At 32.1% G+C, this 22,375-nt stretch overlaps 2 protein-coding genes across 2 annotated transcripts; one reads left to right on the forward strand and one right to left on the reverse strand.

Moving 5' to 3' along the window:
* The first annotated feature begins 8,776 nt into the window (after positions 1 to 8,776).
* Positions 8,777 to 10,807, forward strand: LOC114298182 (protein DETOXIFICATION 49). The gene has a single exon (XM_028242714.2). The coding sequence runs from the start codon at positions 9,122 to 9,124 to the stop codon at positions 10,631 to 10,633; it is 1,512 nt and encodes a 503-aa protein (XP_028098515.1). The 5' UTR covers positions 8,777 to 9,121; the 3' UTR covers positions 10,634 to 10,807.
* A 6,322-nt stretch (positions 10,808 to 17,129) lies between these two features.
* LOC145805459 (uncharacterized) lies at positions 17,130 to 21,527 on the reverse strand. The gene is made up of 5 exons (XM_082900595.1): positions 21,311 to 21,527; positions 20,957 to 21,207; positions 20,630 to 20,857; positions 20,437 to 20,529; positions 17,130 to 17,243 (listed from the first exon to the last, which is right to left on the reverse strand). The coding sequence occupies exons 1-5, from the start codon at positions 21,525 to 21,527 to the stop codon at positions 17,130 to 17,132; spliced, it is 903 nt and encodes a 300-aa protein (XP_082756721.1).
* Positions 21,528 to 22,375: the final 848 nt, after the last annotated feature.

Raw genomic sequence — 22,375 nt, forward strand, 5'->3', positions numbered from 1 at the left:
GATTGACTTAATGATTTAGCCATTAGTCAAATAATCAAAACTGCTCGTTCCGCTACAAATTGATTTGAATTATTAAAATATCCAATTTTTAAATTGAAACATGATGTAATTTACGCTGTATTTGGTTAAAAAAATTGCAAAGGAATTTAAAAAAAGAAAGAAAAAATATATAAAATTAAATAAAATATAAATATATATTTTTTATCTATCGCGTATCATTTTCTTTTTTATTTTGAATTTTTTTTTCTAAATCTCCTAATCAAACTTAAGAAGCGCAGCATTATGTTGAAGCAAAAGGGAATCCACGTTTGCTTTGTTGATTAATGTAGATTACGTGGGCCATGTGAGTAGGCATGTGAATGCAGATCAATTTAATGATTTGGCATTTATTCAAATAATCAAAACGACTCGTTCTACTACAAATGGATTTGAATTATTAAAATACCTAATTTTTAAATTGAAACATGATTTAATTTACGTTATATTTGGTTAAAAAAATTATGAAACAATTTAAAAAAAGTGAGAAAAATATATAAAATTAAATAAAATATAAATATATTTTATTTGCAAATCGCTTATCATTTTCTTTTTTATTTTAATTTTTTTTTTCAATCTCCTAATCAAACTTAAGGAGCGCAGCATCATACTGAGGCAAAAGGAAATCCGCCTTTGCTTAGTTGATGAATGTGGATTGCGTGGACCATGTGAGTTGGCAAGTGAATGAATATCGATTTAATGATTTGGCCTTTATTCAAATAATCAAAACAACTCATTCTGCGACAAATTGATTTGAATTATTAAAATATCCAGTTTTTAAATTGAAACATGATGTGATTTACGTTGTATTTGGTTAAAAAAATCGCGAGGGAATTTAAAAAAAAAAGAAAAAATATATAAAATTAAATAAAATATAAATATATTTTATTTATCTATCGCTTATCATTTTCTTTTTTATTTGAATTTTTTTTCTTCCAAATCTCCTAATCAAACTTAAGAAGCGCAGCACTATGCTGAGGCAAAAGGAAATCCACGTTTGCTTAGCTGATGAATGTGGATTGCGTGGACCATGTGAGTTGGCAAGTGAATGAAGATTGACTTAATGATTTGGCCTTTATTCAAATAATCAAAGCTACTCGTTCTGCGACAAATCGATTTGAATTATTACAATACCCAATTTTTAAATTGAAACATGATGTGGTTTACACTGTATTTGGTTAAAAAAATTGCGAAGGAATTTAAAAAAATAAAGAAAAAATATATTAAATTAAATAAAATATATAAATATATTTTATTTATCTACCGCTTATCAATTTCTTTTTTATTTTAATTTTTTTTTTTTGAATCTACCAATCATACTTAAGAAGCACAGCATTATGCTGAGGCAAAAAGAAATCCGCGTTTGCTTAGTCGACAAATGTGGATTGCGTTGGCCATGTGAGTTGGCAATTGAATGAAGATTGATTTAATGATATGGCCTTTATTCAAATAATCAAAACTACTCGTTCTGCGATAAATTGATTTGAATTATTAAAATACACAAGTTTAAATTTGAAACATGATATGATTCACACTGTATTTGGTTAAAAAAAATTGCAAAGGAATTTTAAAAATGAAAGAAAAAATATATAAAATAAAATATAAATATATTGTATTTATCTATCGCTTACCATTTTCTTTTTTATTTAATTTTTTTTTCTACATCTCCCAATCAAACTTAAGAAGCACAGCATTATGCTGACGCAAAAAGAAATCCGCGTTTGTTTAGTTTATGAATGTGGATTGCGTGGGCCATCTGAGTTGGCAAGTGAATGAAAATTAATTTAATGATTTGGCCTTTATTCAAATCGTCAAAACAACTCGTTCTGCGACAAATGGATTTGAATTATTAAAATACTCAGTTTTTAAATTGAAACATGATGTGATTTACGCGATATTTGGCTAAAAAAATTGCGAAGGAATTTAAAAAAAGAAAGAAAAATACATAAAATTAAATAAAATATAAAAATATTTTATTTATCTATTGCTTATCATTTTCTTTTTTATTTTAATTTTTTTTTCTAAATTTCCCTATCAAACTTAAGAAACGCACCATTATGTTGACGCTAAAAGAAATCCACGTTTACTTAGTTGATGGATGTGGATTGCATGGGCCATGTGCCTTGGCAAGTGAATGAAGATCGATATAATGATTTGGCCTTTATTCCAATAATCAAAACTGCTTGATCTTTTACAAATGGATTTGAATTATTAAAATACCCAGTTTTTAAATTGAAACATGACGTGATTTACACTGTATTTGGTTAAAAAAGTTGCAAAGGAATTTGAAAAGAAAACGAAAAATATATACAATTAAATAAAATATAAATATATTTTATATATCTATCGCGTATCATTTTCTTTTTTATTTTAATTTTTTTTTCTAAATCTCGCAACCGAACTTAAGAAGCACAGCTTTATGCTAAGGCAAAAGGAAATTTGCGTTTGCTTAGTTGATGAATGTGGATTTTGTGGGCCATGTGAGTTGGCAAGTTAATGAAGATCGATTTAATGATTTGGCCTTTATTCAAATAATCAAAACTACTGGTTTTGCGACAAATTAATTTGAATTAATAAAATACCCAATTTTTAAATTGGAACATGATGTGATTTACGCTGTATTTGGTTAAAAAAATTGCAAAGGAATTTGAAAAAAAAAGAAAAAATATATAAAATAAAATAAAATATAAATATATTGTATTTATCTATCGCTTACCATTTCTTTTTTATTTTAAATTTTTTTTCTAAACCTACCAATCATACTTAAGAAGCGCAGCATTATGCTGAGGCAAAAGGAAATCTGCGTTTGCTTAGTTGATGAATGTGGAATGACTGGGCCATGTGAGTTGGTAAGTGAATGAAGATTGACTTAATGATTTAGCCTATATTAAAATAATGAAAACTACTTGTTCTATGACAAATGGATTTGAATTATTAAAATACCTAGTTTTTAAATTGAAACATGATGTGATTTATGCTATATTTGGTGAAAAAAAATTGCGAAGAAATTTAAAAAAAGAAAAAAAAGAAATAAAAACAAATAAAATATAAATGTATTTTATTTATCTATCGCTTATCATTTTCTTTTTATTTAATTTTTTTTTCTAAATCTCCCAATCAAACTTAAGAAGCGCAACATTATGCCGAGGCAAAAGGAAATCCATATTTGCTCAGTGTATGAATGTGGATTGCGTGGGCCATGTGAGTTGGCAAGTGAATGAAGATCGATTTAATGATTTGACTTTTATTCGAATAATCAAAACTACTCGTTCTGAGACAAATCGATTTGAATTATTAAAATATCCTATTTTTAAATTGAAACATGATGTGATTTACTCTGTATTTGGTTTAAAAAAGTGCGAAAGAATTTAAAAAAAAGAAAAGATATATATAATTAAATAAAATATATTTTATTTCTCTATCGCTTATCATTTTCTTTTTTTTTTTAATTTTATTTTTCTAAATCTCCCAAGCAAACTTATGAAGCACAACATTATGCTGAGGCAAAAGGAAATCCGCGTTTGCTTAGTTGATGAATGTGGATTGCGTGGCCATGTGAGTTGGCAAGTGAATGAAGATCAATTTAATGATTTGGCCTTTATTCAAATAATCAAAACTACTTGTTCTGCGACAAATCGATTTGAATTATTAAAATACCAAGTTTTTAAATTGAAGCATGATGTGATTTACGCTGTATTTGGTTAAAAAAATTGCAAAGGAATTTAAAAAAAGAAAGAAAAAATATATAAAATTAAATAAAATACAAATATATTTTATTTATCTATAGATTATCATTTTATTTTTTATTTTTAATTTTTTTTTTCCTGAATCTCCCAATCGAACTTAAGAAGCATAGTATTATGCTGACGCAAAAGGAAATCGACGATTGCTTAGTTGATGAATGAGAATTACATGAGCCATGTGAGTTGGCAAGTGAATGAATATCGATTTAATGATTTGACTTTTATTCAAATAATCAAAACTACTCGTTGTGCAACAAATCGGTTTGTATTATAAAATACCTAGTTTTTTAACTGAAACATTATGTGATTTACGTTGTATTTGGTTAAAAAAATTGCAAAGAAATTTAAGAAAGAAAGAAAAAATAGATAAAATTGAATAAAAATAAATATATTTTATTTATCTGTCGCTTATCATTTTCTTTTTTATGTTAATTTTTTTTTTTCTAAATCTCCCAATCAAACTTAAGAAGCACATCATTATGCTGATGCAAAAGGAAATCCGCGTTTTGCTTAGTTGATGAATGTGGATTGCGTGGGCCATGTGAGTTGGCAAGTGAAAGAAAATCGATTTAATGATTTGGCCTTTATCCAAATAATCAAAACTACTCGTTCTGCGACAAATTTATTTGAATTATTAAAATATCCAGTTTTTAAATATTAACATGATGTGATTTACATTATATTTGGTTAAAAAAATTGTTAAGGAATTTAAAAAAAGAAAGAAAATAATATATAAAATTATAGAAAATATAAATATATTTTATTTATCTATCGCTTATCATTTTCTTTTTTATTTTTAATTTTTTTTTCTAAATCTCCCAATCAAACTTAAGAAGCACAGCATCATGCTGAGGCAAAAGGAAATCCATGTTTGCTTAGTTGATGAATGCGGATTGCGTGGGCCATGTGAGTTGGCAAGTGAATGAAGATCGATTTAATGATTTGGCCTTTTTTCAAATAATCAGAACTACTTGTTTTATGGCAAACTGATTTGAATTATTAAAATATTCAGTTTTTAAATTGAAACATAATGTGATTTACGTTATATTTGGTTAAAAAAATTGCGAAGGATTTTAAAAAGGAAAGAAAAAATATATAAAATGAAATGAAATATAAATATATTTTATTTATCTATCGCTTATCATTTTTTTTTTATTAAAATATTTTTTGTCCAAATTTCCCAATCAAACTTAAGAAGCACAGCATTATGCTGACGCAAAAGGAAATCCGTGTTTGCTTAGTTGGTGAATGTAGATTGCTTGGGCCATGTGAGTTGGCAAGTGAATGAAGATGGATTTAATGATTTGACCTTTATTCAAATAATCAAAACTACTCGTTGTGCAAAAAATCGGTTTGAATTATTAAAATACCTAGTTTTTAATTGAAACATTATGTTATTTACGTTGTATTTGGTTAAAAAAATTGCAAAGAAATTTATAAAAGAAAGAAAAAATAGATAAAATTAAATAAAATATAAATATATTTTATTTATCTGTCGCTTATCATTTTCTTTTTTATGTTAAATTTTTTTTCTAAATCTCCCAATCAAACTTAAGAAGCGCAGCATTATGCTGACGCAAAAGGAAATCCGCGTTTGCTTAGTTGATGAATGTGGATTGCGTGGGCCTTGTGAGTTGGCAAGTGAAAGAAAATCGATTTAATGATTTGGCCTTTATTCAAATAATCAAAACTACTCGTTCTGCGACAAATTAATTTGAATTATTAAAATACCTAGTTTTTAAATTGAAACATGATGTGATTTACGTTATATTTGGTTAAAAAAATTACGAAGGAATTTAAAAAAAGAAAGAAAGAATATATAAATTAAATAAAATATATTTATATTTTATTTATCGATCGCTTATCATTTTCTTTTTTATTTTAATTTTTTTTTTAAATCTCTCAATCAAACTTAAGAAGCGCAGCATCATGTTGAGGCAAAATGAAATCTGCCTTTGCTTAGTTGATGAATGTGGATTGCGTGGGCCATGTGAGTTGGCAAGTGAATGAAGGTCGATTTAATGATTTGACCTTTATTTAAATAATCGAAACTACTTGTTCTGCGACAAATCGATTTGAATTATTAAAATACCCAGTTTTTAAATTGAAGCATGATGTGATTCACGCTGTATTTGGTTAAAAAAAGTTGCGAAGGAGTTTAAAAAAAGAAAGAAAAAATATGTAAAATTAAATAAAATATAAATATATTTTATTTATCTATAGATTATCATTTTCTTTTTTATTTTAAATTTTTTTTCCTGAATCTCCCAATCGAACTTAAGAAGCACAACGTTATGCTGCCGCAAAAGGAAATCCACGTTTGCCTAGTTGATGAATGAGAATTGCGTGGGCCATGTGAGTTGGCAAGTGAATGAATATCGATTTAATGATTTGACTTTTATTCAAATAATCAAAACTACTCGTTGTGCAACAAATTGGTTTGAATTATTAAAATACCTAGTTTTTTAATTGAAACATTATGTGATTTACGTCGTATTTGGTTAAAAAAATTGCAAAGGAATTTAAAAAAGAAAGAAAAAATAGATAAAATTAAATAAATTATAAATATATTTTATTTATCTGTCGCTTATCATTTTCTTTTTTAAATTTTTTTTTTTTTCTAAATCTCCCAATCAAACTTAAGAAGCGCAACATTATGCTGACGTAAAAGGAAATTCGCGTTTGCTTAGTTGATGAATGTGGCAGGGCCATGTGAGTCGGCAAGTGAAAGAAAATCAATTTAAGGATTTGGCTTTTATTTAAATAATCAAAACTACTCGTTCTGCGATAAATTAATTTGAATTATTAAAATACCCAGTTTTTAAATTGAAACATGATGTGATTTACGTTATATTTGGTTAAAAAAATTGCGAAGAAATTTAAAAAAAGAAAGAAAAAATATGTGAAATTAAATTAAATATAAATATATTTTATTTATCTATTGCTTATCATTTTCTTTTGTATTTTAATTTTTTTTTTTTAAATCTCCCAATCAAACTTAAGAAGCGCAACATCATGTTGAAGCAAAAGGAAATCAGCCTTTGCTTAGTTGATGAATGTGGATTGTGTGGGCCATGTGAGTTGGCAAGTGAATGAAGATCGATTTAATGATTTGGCCTTTATTCAAAAAATCAAAACTACTTGTTCTGCAACAAATTGATTTGAATTATTAAAATACCAAGTTTTTAAATTGAAGCATGATGTGATTTACGCTGTATTTGGTTAAAAAAATTGTGAAGGAATTTAAAAAAGGAAAGAAAAAATATATAAAATTAAATAAAATATAAATATATTTTATTTATCTATAGATTATCATTTTCTTTTTTGTTTTAAATTTTTTTTTCCTGAATCTCCCAATCGAACTTAAGAAGCACAGCGTTATGCTGACGCAAAAGGAAATCCACGTTTGCTTAGTTGATGAATGAGAATTGCGTGGGCCATGTGAGTTGGCAAGTGAATGAATATCGATTTAATGATTTGACTTTTATTCAAATAATCAAAAACTACTCGTTGTACAACAAATCGGTTTGAATTATTAAAATACCTAGTTTTTTAATTGAAACATTATCTGATTTACGTTGTATTTGGTTAAAAAAATTGCAAAGAAATTTAAAAAAGAAAGAAAAAATAGATAAAATTAAATAAAATATAAATATATCTTATTTATCTGTCGCTTATCATTTTCTTTTTTATGTTAAATTTTTTTTTTTTAAATCTCCCAATCAAACTTAAGAAGCACAGCATTATGCTGACGCAAAAGGAAATCCGCGTTTTGCTTAGTTGATGAATGTGGATTGCGTGGGCCATATGAGTTGGCAAGTGAAAGAAAAACGATTTAATGATTTGGCCTTTATTCAAATAATCAAAACTACTCGTTCTGCGACAAATTTATTTGAATTATTAAAATATCCAGTTTTTAAATATTAACATGATGTGATTTACATTATATTTGGTTAAAAAAATTGCGAAGGAATTTAAAAAAAGAAAGAAAAAAAAATATAAAATTATAGAAAATATAAATATATTTTATTTATCTATCGCTTATCATTTTCTTTTTTATTTTAAATTTTTTTTTTCTAAATCTCCCAATCAAACTTAAGAAGCACAACATCATGCTGAGGCAACAGGAAATCCGCGTTTGCTTAGTTGATGAATGTAGATTACATGGGCCATGTGAGTTGGCAAGTGAATGAAGATCGATCCTTTATTCAAATTATCAAAACTACTTGTTTTACGGCAGATTGATTTGAATTATTAAAATACTCAGTTTTTAAATTGAAACATAATGTGATTTACGTTGTTTTTGGTTAAAAAAATTGGGAAGTATTTTAAAAAAGAAAGAAAAAATATATAAAATTAAATAAAATATAAATATATTTTATTTATCTGTCGCTTATCATTTTTTTTTATTTAATTTTTTTTGTCTAAATTTCCCAATCAAACTTAAGAAGCACAGCATTATGCTGACGCAAAAGGAAATCTGCGTTTGCTTAGTTGGTGAATGTAGATTGTGTGGGCCATGTGAGTTGGCAAGTGAACGAAGATCGATTTAATGATTTGGCCTTTATTTAAATAATCAAAACTACTCATTTTGCGACAAATTGATTTGAATTATTAAAATATCCAATTTTTAAATCGAAATATACTGTGATTTATGTTGTATTTGGTTAAAAAAATTGTGAAGGATTTTAAAAAAGGAAGAAAAAATATATAAAATAAGATAATATATAAATAAAAGAAAGAAAAAATATATAAAATAAAATTATATTTAAATATATTTTATTTATTTATCACTTATTATTTTTATTTTATTTTAATTTTTTTTTTAAATGTTTCAATCAAACTTACGAAACGCAGCGTTATGCTGACCCAAAAGGAAATCCGGCGCTAAAATTTCCCCGGCAGCCGACTTATAAAAACATGGAACAGGTATTAAATGGGATACAGTAGTCTCTCAGTGCCAATAAAAACACCTTAAATAACAAATCAAACATAAAACAATTCCCACAAATAACAACATTTTTTAATTTTTTGTCTTTCTCTAGAAAGTGAAAAGTTTCTCTCTCTCTCTCTCTACGCTATGCCCTGCAGGCCCAAATCGCAGCACTTGGTCGGTCGGTCATAAAAGGACGCCTTTGCTTCCAGAATTTAGTAAAAGAATTTCAATTCGAACTTGGGACTCGTTCCAGTCAACCATAAATACCCCTTTTTTCCCCTCTCCCGATTGAAGCCCCCCACAACCCCCTCACTTCTAAAACCCAAAGCACCTCTCTCTCTCTCTCTCTAAAAACCCTCTCTCTCTCTCTCTCTCTCCTCTCTCTCTCAAAACCCATAACTTTGACATGTATACTCCATTGGTGACCGAAAATTCACCATCCAAACTACAAGAAAATCCAGAGGTCCTCCACAAAACCCATCTCTCTCAAGCCCTCACAGAATCAAAATGCATAGCCAACATAGCTCTACCGATGGTACTAACAGGCCTTTTACTATACTCTCGCTCCATGATCTCCATGCTCTTCCTCGGCCGCCTCGGCGACGACCTCTCCTTAGCCGGTGGCTCTCTCGCTATCGGCTTCGCTAACATCACCGGTTACTCCATCCTCTCCGGCCTTGCCATGGGCATGGAACCCATTTGCGGCCAAGCCTTCGGTGCTCAAAGACACAAACTCCTCGGCCTCACCCTCCAAAGAACTATTCTTTTGCTTCTCTTGACTTCAATTCCCATTTCTTTACTTTGGCTCAACATGAAGACAATTCTTCTCTTTTGTGGCCAAGATGATGATATTGCAACCCAAGCTCAATCCTACATTCTTTTTTCTCTCCCTGACCTCTTTTCTCAATCTCTTCTTCACCCTCTTCGTATCTATCTCCGAACACAATCCATAACTCTTCCTCTAACATATTGCGCAACTTTCGCTATTCTTCTTCACATACCCATCAATTATTTCCTCGTTTCGGTCCTCAAATTAGGAATTAAAGGTGTCGCGATAAGCGGTGTTTGGACTAATTTAAATCTTGTAACATCGTTGATCGTCTACGTTGTAATCTCCGGCGTATACAAGAAAACTTGGAGTGGTCTGTCATCGGAGTGCTTGAAAGATTGGAAGACTCTCATTAACTTAGCTGTTCCGAGCTGCATTTCGGTGTGTCTCGAATGGTGGTGGTATGAAATCATGATTTTACTATGTGGATTGTTAATAAATCCTCGTGCCACGGTAGCTTCCATGGGGGTTTTGATTCAAACCACATCTTTAATCTACATTTTACCATCTTCCTTGAGCTTTGGAGTGTCAACAAGGGTTGGGAATGAATTGGGAGCTAACCAGCCCAAGAAAGCGAAACTCGCAGCCATTGTAGGCCTCTCCACAAGCTTCATATTGGGATTTTCAGCACTGTTTTTTGCTATTATGGTGAGGAATGTTTGGGCAACCATGTTCACACACGACGCGGACATTATTAAGTTAACATCAATGGTTTTACCCATAATTGGACTTTGTGAGCTCGGAAACTGCCCTCAGACAACCGGGTGTGGAGTGTTGAGAGGGACTGCAAGGCCGAAAATGGGTGCGAATATCAATCTCGGGTGCTTTTACTTGGTGGGAATGCCCGTGGCGGTGTGGCTGAGTTTCTATGCCGGGTTCGACTTCAGAGGACTGTGGCTAGGCCTTTTGGCAGCCCAGGGCTCGTGTGTTGTGACCATGTTGTTCTTTTTAAGTCGAACAGATTGGGAATGTCAAGCTCAGAGAGCCCAAGTGCTTACTGGAACAAACGCTCATAACAATGGATCAGATCAAGAAAAAACTGATTCATTAGATAAGATGAAGATTGATAATTCAGATTCACCAGTTTGATTTTTAGTGCATCTTGATTGAAATATATTTTTTGTATGTAAAATAGACTTAGATTGGAATGTAGGGTCTGTTTTTTTTTTAGATCATTGTTTAGATATTCACAAAATATGCACTTTAATTTTAATTTAACACTCCAATGATTAAATTCTCAAGAGCACTGAAGCTCAAACAAAATCGTTTTGTTGAGTTCTTATTGGTTCTTGGTATGAGTTGAAAATCAGCATTAATTAAATCAGCTTTGGTGTCTCCTTAAACATTATTTTAACTTTTTTTTGAATGTTTAATACATGAATTAATACATTATCCAAACACTGAATTTGGTAAGTCGGAAAACTACAAGGGTGGAAATAGACATACTATGGTTAATGGGACGGTTGTTAATATTGGACTCGGATGATATGGAAGACGTGGCAGGTGCGAATTGGGTGGGACCAGTCAAGATTTGCGACTGCCGACTGCGTGGACAAGTAAACTAATTCTAAAAATCCTCAAGTGTTCAAACATTCTATTTGTCGCTGTTCTTCTATTAACATTTTAAGAATTGTTTGATAATTGACTTTTTTTTTTTTTAATTAGTTTTTAATTTTTTATTAAAAAAAGTATTTTATAGTAATTTTTTTTTAATAAAAGAATGAGTTGATGCTTTATAGTAATTTTTTTAATTTTTTAAACTAAAATATTCATTAAGGTCCTAATTGTAAAACCTGAAATAAAATTGCAATTCACTGGCCCCGCTCCAGTATGAACATCCGCTGTTACCAACTGTTATTTAGACACGTTTTTTTTTTTTTCTTTTTTAATTTTTGATTTGTAAAATTTGTATTTTTTTTCACTATTAGATTTTAAACTTTGGTGTTTTTATTTTATTTTTTTGTGAAAGCAATTGTAGCATTCTAGTAAAATAAAATGTAAAATGAAAAAAAAATTATTGAAAGACAAAATAAGCCAATTAAAAGTTGATAAAAAAACCTTTGTCAAATTGCCACTCATGAAGATTAATATTTTACAAAATGTATAAAATAACAGTACATAATACATTTACGCTAAATTATAATTATGGTAGGAATTTTTTTTGATAAAATTAAAAAAATTAAGTGAATCCAAAACTCAAACCCATAATAATGTGACCTTTCACATATGATCTCTCTCTCTCTCTCTTCTTTCTCTCCCTCCCTCCCTCTAGGCTTCTAACTAAGCAATGCATGGGATGTGTAACTGTCTATACACCTGAAGGTTTGGTAGGAGTGTGTACCTGAATTTGGCATTTTCATATGTAGCTGCTATACTCATATGTCATCACCAAACTAACACTGCACATGTGTCTATTGTCACCCCCCATCAGTCTTGTATTCTTGCTCAACTTGCGTACCTTGCTGTTCATATCTACCCAGTCAAAGTCCATTGGTTTTGTTTCACTTGTCAATTCATTTAGAGACATGCTATACTTGAAATCTGCCCGACCTAAAGCGTGTGAATAAAACACAAATTTCTATTGGCTCAAAATAGTGAAGTTTACAATTTTAAATGCCATCAATATACTTTTTTTTTTTTTTTTTATGAACTTACTGTTTTTGACCAACCACAATATGTGTGTTGAATTCATCTTTTGAAATCTGCCAATTATTAGCAGGTCAAATGGCTTTACTTCAATACTATCATATGTAAAGTTGATGATTCAAGTCTTGAGAATAAATTTTTTGTGCAATGGTAACACCACACCATTTTTACATAATGTGACCAATTAATAAAAACCCACAAATTGGATTAAATAGGTATTTCTTATCTCTCATTGACCTGACCATGTAATTTTCACCATGTCATTGTGAGATCTCTCATTAGTTTATAAACTACATCGCATGATATTATCGTCATACTTGGTATTTATACCCGATAATCGTGAATAACTTCTCCTACTCGAAACTTTCCATCATATTTTGTTTTTTAGTTTCTTAGGCCCTGTTTGATTCCAGGATATAAAGAGTAAGATTAGATATTATATTCTGTGAGGTCTATACATCCCATGTTTGCAATTTTTTTTCAAAGAGTATATAATATCCCTTGGGATTGTATATCCCCCAAAAGTAGAGGATATACAATACCACCTCCCCCATTATATCATATCCCCTTGGTTGGGATATGATTTAAAAAATCCAATTTGCCCTTTTGTCTATCTAACATAATATAATTTAATATATTTTTTGAATTTAATATAATATAACTATTGAATTTAATTTAATATTATTGAATTTAATATAATATAATATAATATTATTGAATTGAATTTAATATTATATAATTTAATATAAATTTTGAATTTAATATAATATAATATTATTGAATTTAATTTAATATAATATAATTTAATATAAAATTTTGAATTTAATATAATATAATTGTTGAATTTAATTTAATATAATATAATATAATATAATATAAAATTTTGAATTTAATTTAATATAATTTAATATAATATTATGAGGGCAATCTTGGAAATTACTTGTTTGTATCCCACAATATATTTTGTAAAACAAACATGGATAATATATATCCAATCTTATATATCAAGTTAACAAACATGAATTGGGAGATATATTATCCAATACCTATATCCTATTCATTCACTACAAGAAATGTCACTTTTGGCTACCAAAATATTGGTCGCCAAAAGTCACTTATTTAGTCGCCAAAATGAATTAGCGACCAAAATTTTTCGTCGCTAAGCTCGTCGCCTTTACCCTGTCGGCGATAGTATTGGCGACTAAAATCTGTTTGGTCGCCGAAAGTGTACACATTTGGCTACTAAATTGGCTTTAGTCGCCAAAAGGTATGTTTCCCCTACTAAAATAATTGGTCGCCGATAATCACCATTTGGCTACGACTTTGAGTTTAGTCGGCAAAAGGTCTGTTTCTGCCACTAAAGAATTGGTCGCAGAATTAGGCTTTTTGGCTACCAACCTGTGGTGGTCGGGGAAGGTTCACTTTTAGCTACAAAAAAATTGGTCGCCGAAAGTGCATATTTGGCTACTACTTTGAGTTTAGTCGGCAAAAGGTCTGTTTCTGCCACTAAAGTATTAGTCACTAAAAGTGCTACCATAATTTAAGAATAACTATTATAGACCAAACATTTTTGTCACCAATAGAATACATATTTTTAGTGACTAAGCAATTTTTGTCATTGTTACTTTTGCCCACTAAAAGTTTTGTAGCCAAAAGCCTGCTCACATTTACTTCTTCATTTTTTGCCACCAAACGTTTTAGTCGCCAAATGACACCATATTTTTTCCGTGACTAAAACATTTAGTAGCCAATACTTTCTTTATCTCTTTCTCAATTGTTTTAGCTACTAATTATTTGGTCACAAAAAATTAATGGGTTATGTTTTTGCTACTAAATTCTTAGTCACCAAAATATTTGATTACATATTTAGCTACCAAAATATTTGGTGGCCAAATATGTTAACATTTTTTTTTTAATTAAAATATTTGGTGCACCTGTATCCATTATTAATCAGCATTCCTGTATCCATCAACAGTAAATATGTTATGAAGCATTCAATAACAATTACACACATTTCAGTTCCAACCATCCAAAAAATTAATATTGAACATCCACTTATATATATATATATTACAAATTTCATAAGAACCAAGTCTAAGCCCACGTCAATAATTTAATTCAATACATAATACTGGAATAACCAAATTCTTTGTGCACCTACAACTTTTGTACCACAACAAAAATTATATTGTGTACCACGTGCTATGTTAATTGCTACCACCAAAATTTTTTTACAAACCACTATATATACGGATAGAGATATGAACAAAATGCCCTCCCGTACTTGTCAACAAAAACATATCCACATTTGTATGTCCAAAAACATCTGCAAAAAAGGGGGAAAAAATCATTAGTTCGGTTCATGTAATGGCACTTCTGGACGACATATATATATCGTAATAATTTCAAACATTAAAAGACAAAGACAGTGATATCTATTAACTAATGCAAGACATCCAAACATGAACCCATCACGAGTTCTTGTTCTAGCTTTTTTATCTCTAAATCTATCGAAGTAAATTTTAGTACTTAAATGTGAAAGTAAATTGTGTAGGTATTATGAAATTACCAAAATTTTGGGTGTACTTACCATTTAATCCAAAAATTATTTGGTATAAAAATGTAAGAAAACCCATCATTACAGTTTGTCTGGTATCCATAAAACTCACTATGCTTATGCTTTTGTGACCTCCACGAAGCTTCCAGTTACGTTAGTTCAGTGTTTTTCTGACCTCCACGGATGGAAATTAATATGGTCTTTTTCTTCATAAAAGATTCTAATTTTCTCAATATAATCATTGAAATTTTGGAAACACTTTCCTTAAAGAATAAACTAATTAGTGGGTTTATAGATGTAGATATGCTTCTGTTTGTGAATGAGTAATGCCTTGGGTTCTTTATAGGCTTATGGGGACGAGCTATATAAGATTATGCTTAACTATTCTTCCATTACACTATCTAATTTTGATACGTACCTTCAATACTTAGCTTCTTTAGTCCTAAGTTCCCTATTCTGTTGCTGAGGAATTATCCTCCCTTCAGCCAAATCTTGAGGCCATGTTATGTATATGAACTATCTATTGTTCAACTGTTGCACATTTTGTAGTGGTGATAGTTAAACTTATCAAATACACAATTGCGCCTAAACCTTAGCTGAACTTTACAAATCCTTTGTTCCAATTTCCAAAGGACTACGTCAACAGGATATATCATTCGTCACATTTAGTTCTTGTCCTAATTACGTATTGTGGACACCTACATGTCACATTTATCACCGGGAACCTTCCTATTACGGAAAAACAGTGGCTCGGGGGCTGTTTTGCATTTTCGGCCCCCGAACCCCTTTTTTCGACAAAGTTTATGACATTTTCAACTCTAATTCCCAAAGTAGCTGTCCTATTTATGTACCGTCTGTCCATAGATGTCACATTTATCACCGGGAAGCTTCCCGTTACCAGAAAATAAAATTTTGGGGGCTGCTTTGCATTTTCGCCCCTCGAACCCCTATTTTCGACTAAGTTTATGACATTTTCAACTCTAATTCCCAACGTAGGCATGCTATTTACGTACCGTCTGTCCCTACATGTCACATTTATCACCGGGAAGCTTCCCGTTACCAGAAAATAAAATTTTGGGGGCTGCTTTGCATTTTCGCCCCTCGAACCCCTATTTTCGACTAAGTTTATGACATTTTCAACTCTAATTCCCAACGTAGGCGTGCTATTTACGTACCGTCTGTCCCTACATGTCACATTTATCACCGGGAAGCTTCCCGTTATCAGAAAACAGTGTTTTGGGGGATGCTTTGCATTTTCGCCCCCCGAACCCCTTTTTCCGACTAAGTTTATGACATTTTCAACTCTAATTCCCAACGTAGGCGTGCTATTTACGTACCGTCTGTCCCTACATGTCACATTTATCACCGGGAAGCTTCCCGTTATGAGAAAATAGTGTTTCGGGGGCTATTTCGCATTTTCGCCCCCCGAACCCCTTTTTTCGTCTAAGTTTATGACTTTTTCAACTCTAACTCCCAACGTATGTGTCCTATTTACGTACCGTCTGTCCCAACGTGTCACTTTTGTCACCGGGAAGGTTACTATTACTTTTAAACACATATTCGAGTTACTATTCAAAATACCACTGTTGAAGTTTACATGTTACTGTAAACGAAGATTGAAATTCGCTATGTTTTTTTAACATGTTTCTACTATAGTTAATCTTAATCAAGTACATATTTTAAATACAAGTTCATTGTTAAGAAAACTCAATACCAAACTCTAGTAACTACACAAGAAATCATTAACCCCAAATAACTCACAAATTGATGACATTTTCAACTCTTCAAGCGAACATATTTAAACAAAGTAAGTGTGACATTAATGAAATTGTTCTTACCAAAAAACAAACGTCGGATGCCCAACTTAGATTCCCAAGAGTTGTGACAGTTTGGCGACTACGTTATTGAGATGCTCGACCTTTGTATTTGTCTCGTCCCTTGCCTTTTGTCCCTCCTCCCGCTCTTTCAACATCTCATTGGATAATTGAATGCGCTCCTCTCGTTCTTTCAACAACTCATTGTAACATCTCTCGCGCTCCTCTCGCTCTTTCATTAACTCGTCATGATCCTTTTGCCGCTCCTCACGAAGTGCCTCCACCTCAGCTCGCATTGCCTCCATGTCCTTATCGTGTGCTCGTGTTGCAAATATGGTAGACGGTTGTGGGCCACTCCCAAATCCAAGCAAGTACCTTTTCTTCTGTCCAAGCACTTGCCTTGAAATATCCTCTTGTGTCAATGGCGTCCCCGACTCGATGGCAGCCGCTTGTACATTGACCATCTCTTGCTGTCATTTCAAATAAATAAGGGTTAAAAAACTTTGGCAACATATATGTATTATTGGGTACTAAGTACAAGAAAATATTGAATACATATATTTCCTTGTCACATACTTACATGCAGCTCATGGCATTTCGGATGGATCCAGTCATTCGTTTTCTTTGAAGTGTGGCTGTCCTCATAGAACTTTGGGAAATCCAACTCTCCATCTTTTGCTACCTGTTAACACATCAATGTATAAATCAATGACACTTTATGCACCAAACAGACAAATTTCCATGAACAGATTTTTAAACAAATTGCTGGACAGATTGGGAGACAGATTTGGAGACAAATTTTAAGACAGATTTTCTGCCAGATTTGAAGCCAGATTCGTATTCAATTTTAAAAATAAATTAAAATTGCTCTAAACACCAAACATGTAGGTTATTACCTAAATGGGATTGAATATGTGTACTTGTTGCAGTCCATCATTGATTTTTAAATATGCGATATTGATATTTTAAGGATGAGCCCCAACCTAGCCTTAATGGGGAGTACGGTGCTAGGACTTTCATGGTGAATCATTTTGATCGGCACTATTGTGGCAAGTGTGGCTTCACCTATGTTTATCAGAAGTCTGGTGGTGATTAATCCTTTGATTTCAACTTTGAATTACTGTTTGTGTTTTTGTTTTAGTGCAGAAGGTTATGGATTTGTGTTAAAGTTTGAATTTTGATGGCTTATTTCTATTCTACTGCTTTAGTTGTTAAACATGAGATGGATTCTTCTTAAATTAAACGAATCTTTGACATATGGTGTGGTATTATTTCTATTGGCCTTTTTTTGGTTTGTTGATGATTTATGCCCAAACTTTGTTTTCATCTATTTGATGCATATGTGTGAGTTGTCCTGAAACTTATGAAAAAAACTAATGAGAATGAAGTGGGTGTTTCTAAACTTTTTATGACAAATCAATTGATTAGATACTGATATCAAATGAATATTATTGTGGTTTTAGATTATACAACACACAATTCTTTAATAGATGTATCAAAAAAATGAATCCTCTACGCTGACACACTTTTCCTTTTCCAAATCCTTCAACCAACATAGTGGCAGTGAATTATAGGTGGAAATTGGTAGTATGACAACAGTTGGAAGTCCTATTTTGTATTTAAATAAATAAAAAAAAAACCTAGAGAAAATATTTAGATGATCTTTTCCTTACTAGACTAATGATTGGGTGTTATTCTTAAGTATGAGATGATCTTTTCCTTATGCGCCAATTAAGTATAAGATATTTAGACTGTAGTACTTAGCACCAAAGTTTGTCTTTCTCACTAAGAATTTTCCATCCCAGATTAATGAGAAGGGATGCATTGTCATCTTTAGCTTTTCTAATACCTAGTCCCCCTTCAACTTTTCTTTTACACACATTATCCCAACACACCAAATGAACTTTCTTCCTGCTATCAGTGTCCCTCTAGAGAAAATTTATGTTCAATCTGTCAATATCATTACAAAGGCTCCTACGAAGTTCCATAGTTTGCATGTTGTAACTGGGAATAATTGAGGTCACAGATTGAATGAGAGTGGTACTGCCAGCAAGAGATAGATTTCTAGCTTTCCACCCTGAGAGTCTACTCTTCATCTTTTCTATGATCTCATTGAACATTGGCTTGTTAACTCTCAATTGGAGAAGTAGGGATCCCAGGTATTTACCAAGATCTTACGTCAGGGGGATCCTACTTTGAAAGCTTAGGTCATAGCTTTATGTCTAGGAAGGTTAGAAGAGGCAAAAAGTTTAGATTTAGCATGGTTGACTTTCTGCCCAGACACATCACAAAATTCAATGAGAACATCCATGATAATTTCACAGTTGGGTTGATCAGCTTTGGCAAAGAGTATGAGGTCATCAGCAAAGAACAAGTGAGAAAGTGGGGGACTATTTCTAGAGGCTTTAATGCCCTTCCAAGTGCGATCTTTAACTTTCGAAGTGATCATGTTTGAGAGTCTTTCCATATAGAGTACAAAGAGGTAAGGTAAGGTAAGATTGGGTCACCTTCCCTTACGCCCCTTTCATTATGGATACCATTAATCACTTCTCCATTCCAAAGTATGGAGGAGTGGCTATTAGTAAAGGCGCTCATAATCAAATTAACCCAATCCTCATTGATTTTAAATTCAAACAGATTATGTCCACCAGATTTACATGAGCTATGTTACTAGAGATTATCAAACAGAATTTCTCAAACAGATTATGTCCAACAGATTTTGGCACATAGCCACTTATAATCACTTCAGATTATGTGTATTATAACATGTGTATGTACAGGAATATCTGTTTTTTGTGAATGTATTAACTTAAATCTAAAACACATAGCTACAAGACTAATGATCTTAAGTGAAAAACAGAGTATAGTTTAGATCTTGGGCTGTATATATAGTTCAGATTGTGTATGAATTAGTGTAGACAGATTTAGTAAAACTATTGTGTCTACTGTATTATAGTGTAGCATAGTGTACACAGATTTATAAATCTAAACTATACACAATATGTATTATAGTTTAGACAGATTTTTAGAGTATAGTTTACATTTTGTAGTATAGTGCAGTATATATTGTTCAGATTGGCTTTGATTTTTGCTGATCTGTTGGTTCTGAGTGGACTGCACTAATTTTGGTTTTCAGCTGCTGATCTGTCTGTTTTGCTGATCTGTTTTGAGGTATCCTTGGAAGGCTTCAGTTTGGTTCTGAGTGGATGCAGGGTTGGGCTCTGGAAATGAGATGGGTGAGGCTTGCAATCAGCTGGGCTGCTTCTTCATTCTGCTTCTGCGTTGAGCTGGTATTGTTTTGCATTCTATCAGATCTCAGCAGAGGTGTGGTCTACAGCAACAGAGAAACTATCTGCTTTTTCTGGCTTTTTCTCTGTTTTGTATGCTCGTTGGCTTCTCACCAACTAGGAGGTTGGAGCTTGTTTTTAGCTCCAAGCTCCTCTTTATTGATGTAAATTTTCCTCTTCCATCAATAAAGTTTTTTTTGCCGTTCAAAAAAAAAAAAAAATATTGTTCAGATTGTGTATTATAGTGTAGACAGATTTATATATACTGTATTATAGTGTTGACAGCTTGTGTATTATAGTGTATTATAGTGTAAACATAGTATAGTTTAGATTTTGTGAGACAGATTTCGAAAGAAAGACAGAGTATAGTGTAGGCAGATTTAGAATGCAAACATGTGGCAAGGGTAGATTTAACAGATTTTTTCCAGACGGATTTTTTGCAGACAGTACATGTTTACTAACAGAGTTTAAAATATATATATATATATATATATATATGTGTGTGTGTGTGTGTGTGTAGGAGAACATAACATTTTTCAAATCCAAACATCATATAATGGATTCAAGTTTAAAAAAAATCGAACTCACCATAGCAGCCATTGCGATAGGAAATGAGCGAGACCCATTGGTATGATTGTACGGCAATTGACTCCTATTACTCTTGCCAGCTTTTGACCGTTTCTAAAAATAAGTCAAGCAGATAAACAATATTTTTTGTCAATATTAAGGCATATCACATTTTCACATAGATGTATGTACTCTATCTAGTCTATTATTTTACCTGGTGAGATGCATCTTGCCATGCCACATCGATCAAATGCTTCCAATTATCTAAACTCACCCCTACGGGCGGATGACCATAGATCTCATCACGTGGAAGTCCTTCTAACAATTCGAACTCTTGCTTCAAGGTGTACCTCCAATCTTTGTACAACCCATAGGCCTTCTTATTCACAATCTCCTGTGCTTGTAAGTCATTGTGGAAATCGTCTCCAATTTGAAACTTGTCCTACATGCAAAACAAATTGAAATAGTAATCATTACATATTAGTCTTTCTTATTACTCACATAATACAATTACATATTGTGGACAAGTAATATTAGTTACAAGAACTCCTTGGATGACGGCAGCTTTAGTAGTCTCATCAAGATCCAGCCATGACTTCACATCTTTCAAAGGGCACAAGGTTCTAATTTGAATTCCTAACTCGTTAGTTGCTGGAGTGGCATACTTTCCAGTCATTGCATTCAACCCACGATCGATGTGAACATAACATTTTTCCCCTTTGTTGGCTCTAATTATTTTTTGTATGCCCTTGCCAAGTGTCGGTCCACGTACACGTAGGGGCTTCGAAGTCCCTGTTAACAACATAACATCATGAAAATTGCCTAAAATTTGGCTACAAAAAAACAATGGCAATGGCATGTGGTAATTGACAAATTTTATACACTTCATTCTTACCTACGCCACTCGGCTGCGTTTCGGATGGGGCTTGTGTCTCATCAGAATCATCCATTGGTTGGCTAGTGACATGATGAGATGGTCCCACATTTGATCGGACGGGTACAACAGGAGACGGAGCAACGGGTGATCCTAAAGGAATAGCAGCCGGCGAGTCTGTTTCTGGCTGCGTGAGTGTCTTCTTCCGAAGCCGACCAGTCTTTAAGCCAGGAACCATTTTCCAATCTGCAATAACATAAGTAACACTATATACATGAACTAGACAAAAATAAGTCCGCTTGATTATTGCAGACAAAAATAATACATGAACTAGACAAAAATAACACAATAACAAAAATAATACATGAACTACACCATTTTCCATTTTCCTATATACATGAACTACACAAAAATAAGTCCGCTTGGTTCATGCATATAGCAATAAAGAACTGTTTGTAGTTCAAGCACGTGTCCGTTAGTGGTTCATCAGAGGTGCTTGAGCTCTGCACCCAGCTTTGATGACAGTGGGAAATTTTACTGCCCTTTTTGTGCATATTCTCATGCAATTTTGAAGTACTTTGAAGTCAAGAAAAAGGCGTCTTTAGCTAGGAAAGATCTCGCTGCTTTCATTGGATTGGAGAATGGACATCGGGCAAACAAACTTTGTAAGAGATTTCTTAGATCAGAGCAAAATCAGTTGAGACGAGATGACAACGTGAATGGAAACAATCAAACAAACTACAATGGAAACCATGTAGATGAAGTCAATAGTTCTCAATACAGAGAAAATGTAGAAGCTAAGCAACAAGCAGAACCTTCAGTATCAGGCTTTAATGGCAATCTATCTTGTCGAGAAGGTGGTGTGACCATAAATGATGGAACACTTGCGGAGACACAACAGATTGATGAACGCTCTGGTTCTAAGCTTCATGAAGATAATCCATCTTGCAGAGACGCAGAGATTGTCGATGTGACCAAGATACTTGCTGGAGATAGAAAGCAACAGGAAGTTTTACAACAACCGATTACTGATTCAACCCAAAAAGCTGCATGTCCACCGAATGCTGACGCAGAGGAAAGTTCTGA

This window comes from Camellia sinensis, chromosome 13 (assembly GCF_055761805.1).
Source record: "Camellia sinensis isolate YWXY chromosome 13, ASM5576180v1, whole genome shotgun sequence".
NCBI classification, from domain to species: domain Eukaryota; kingdom Viridiplantae; phylum Streptophyta; class Magnoliopsida; order Ericales; family Theaceae; genus Camellia; species Camellia sinensis.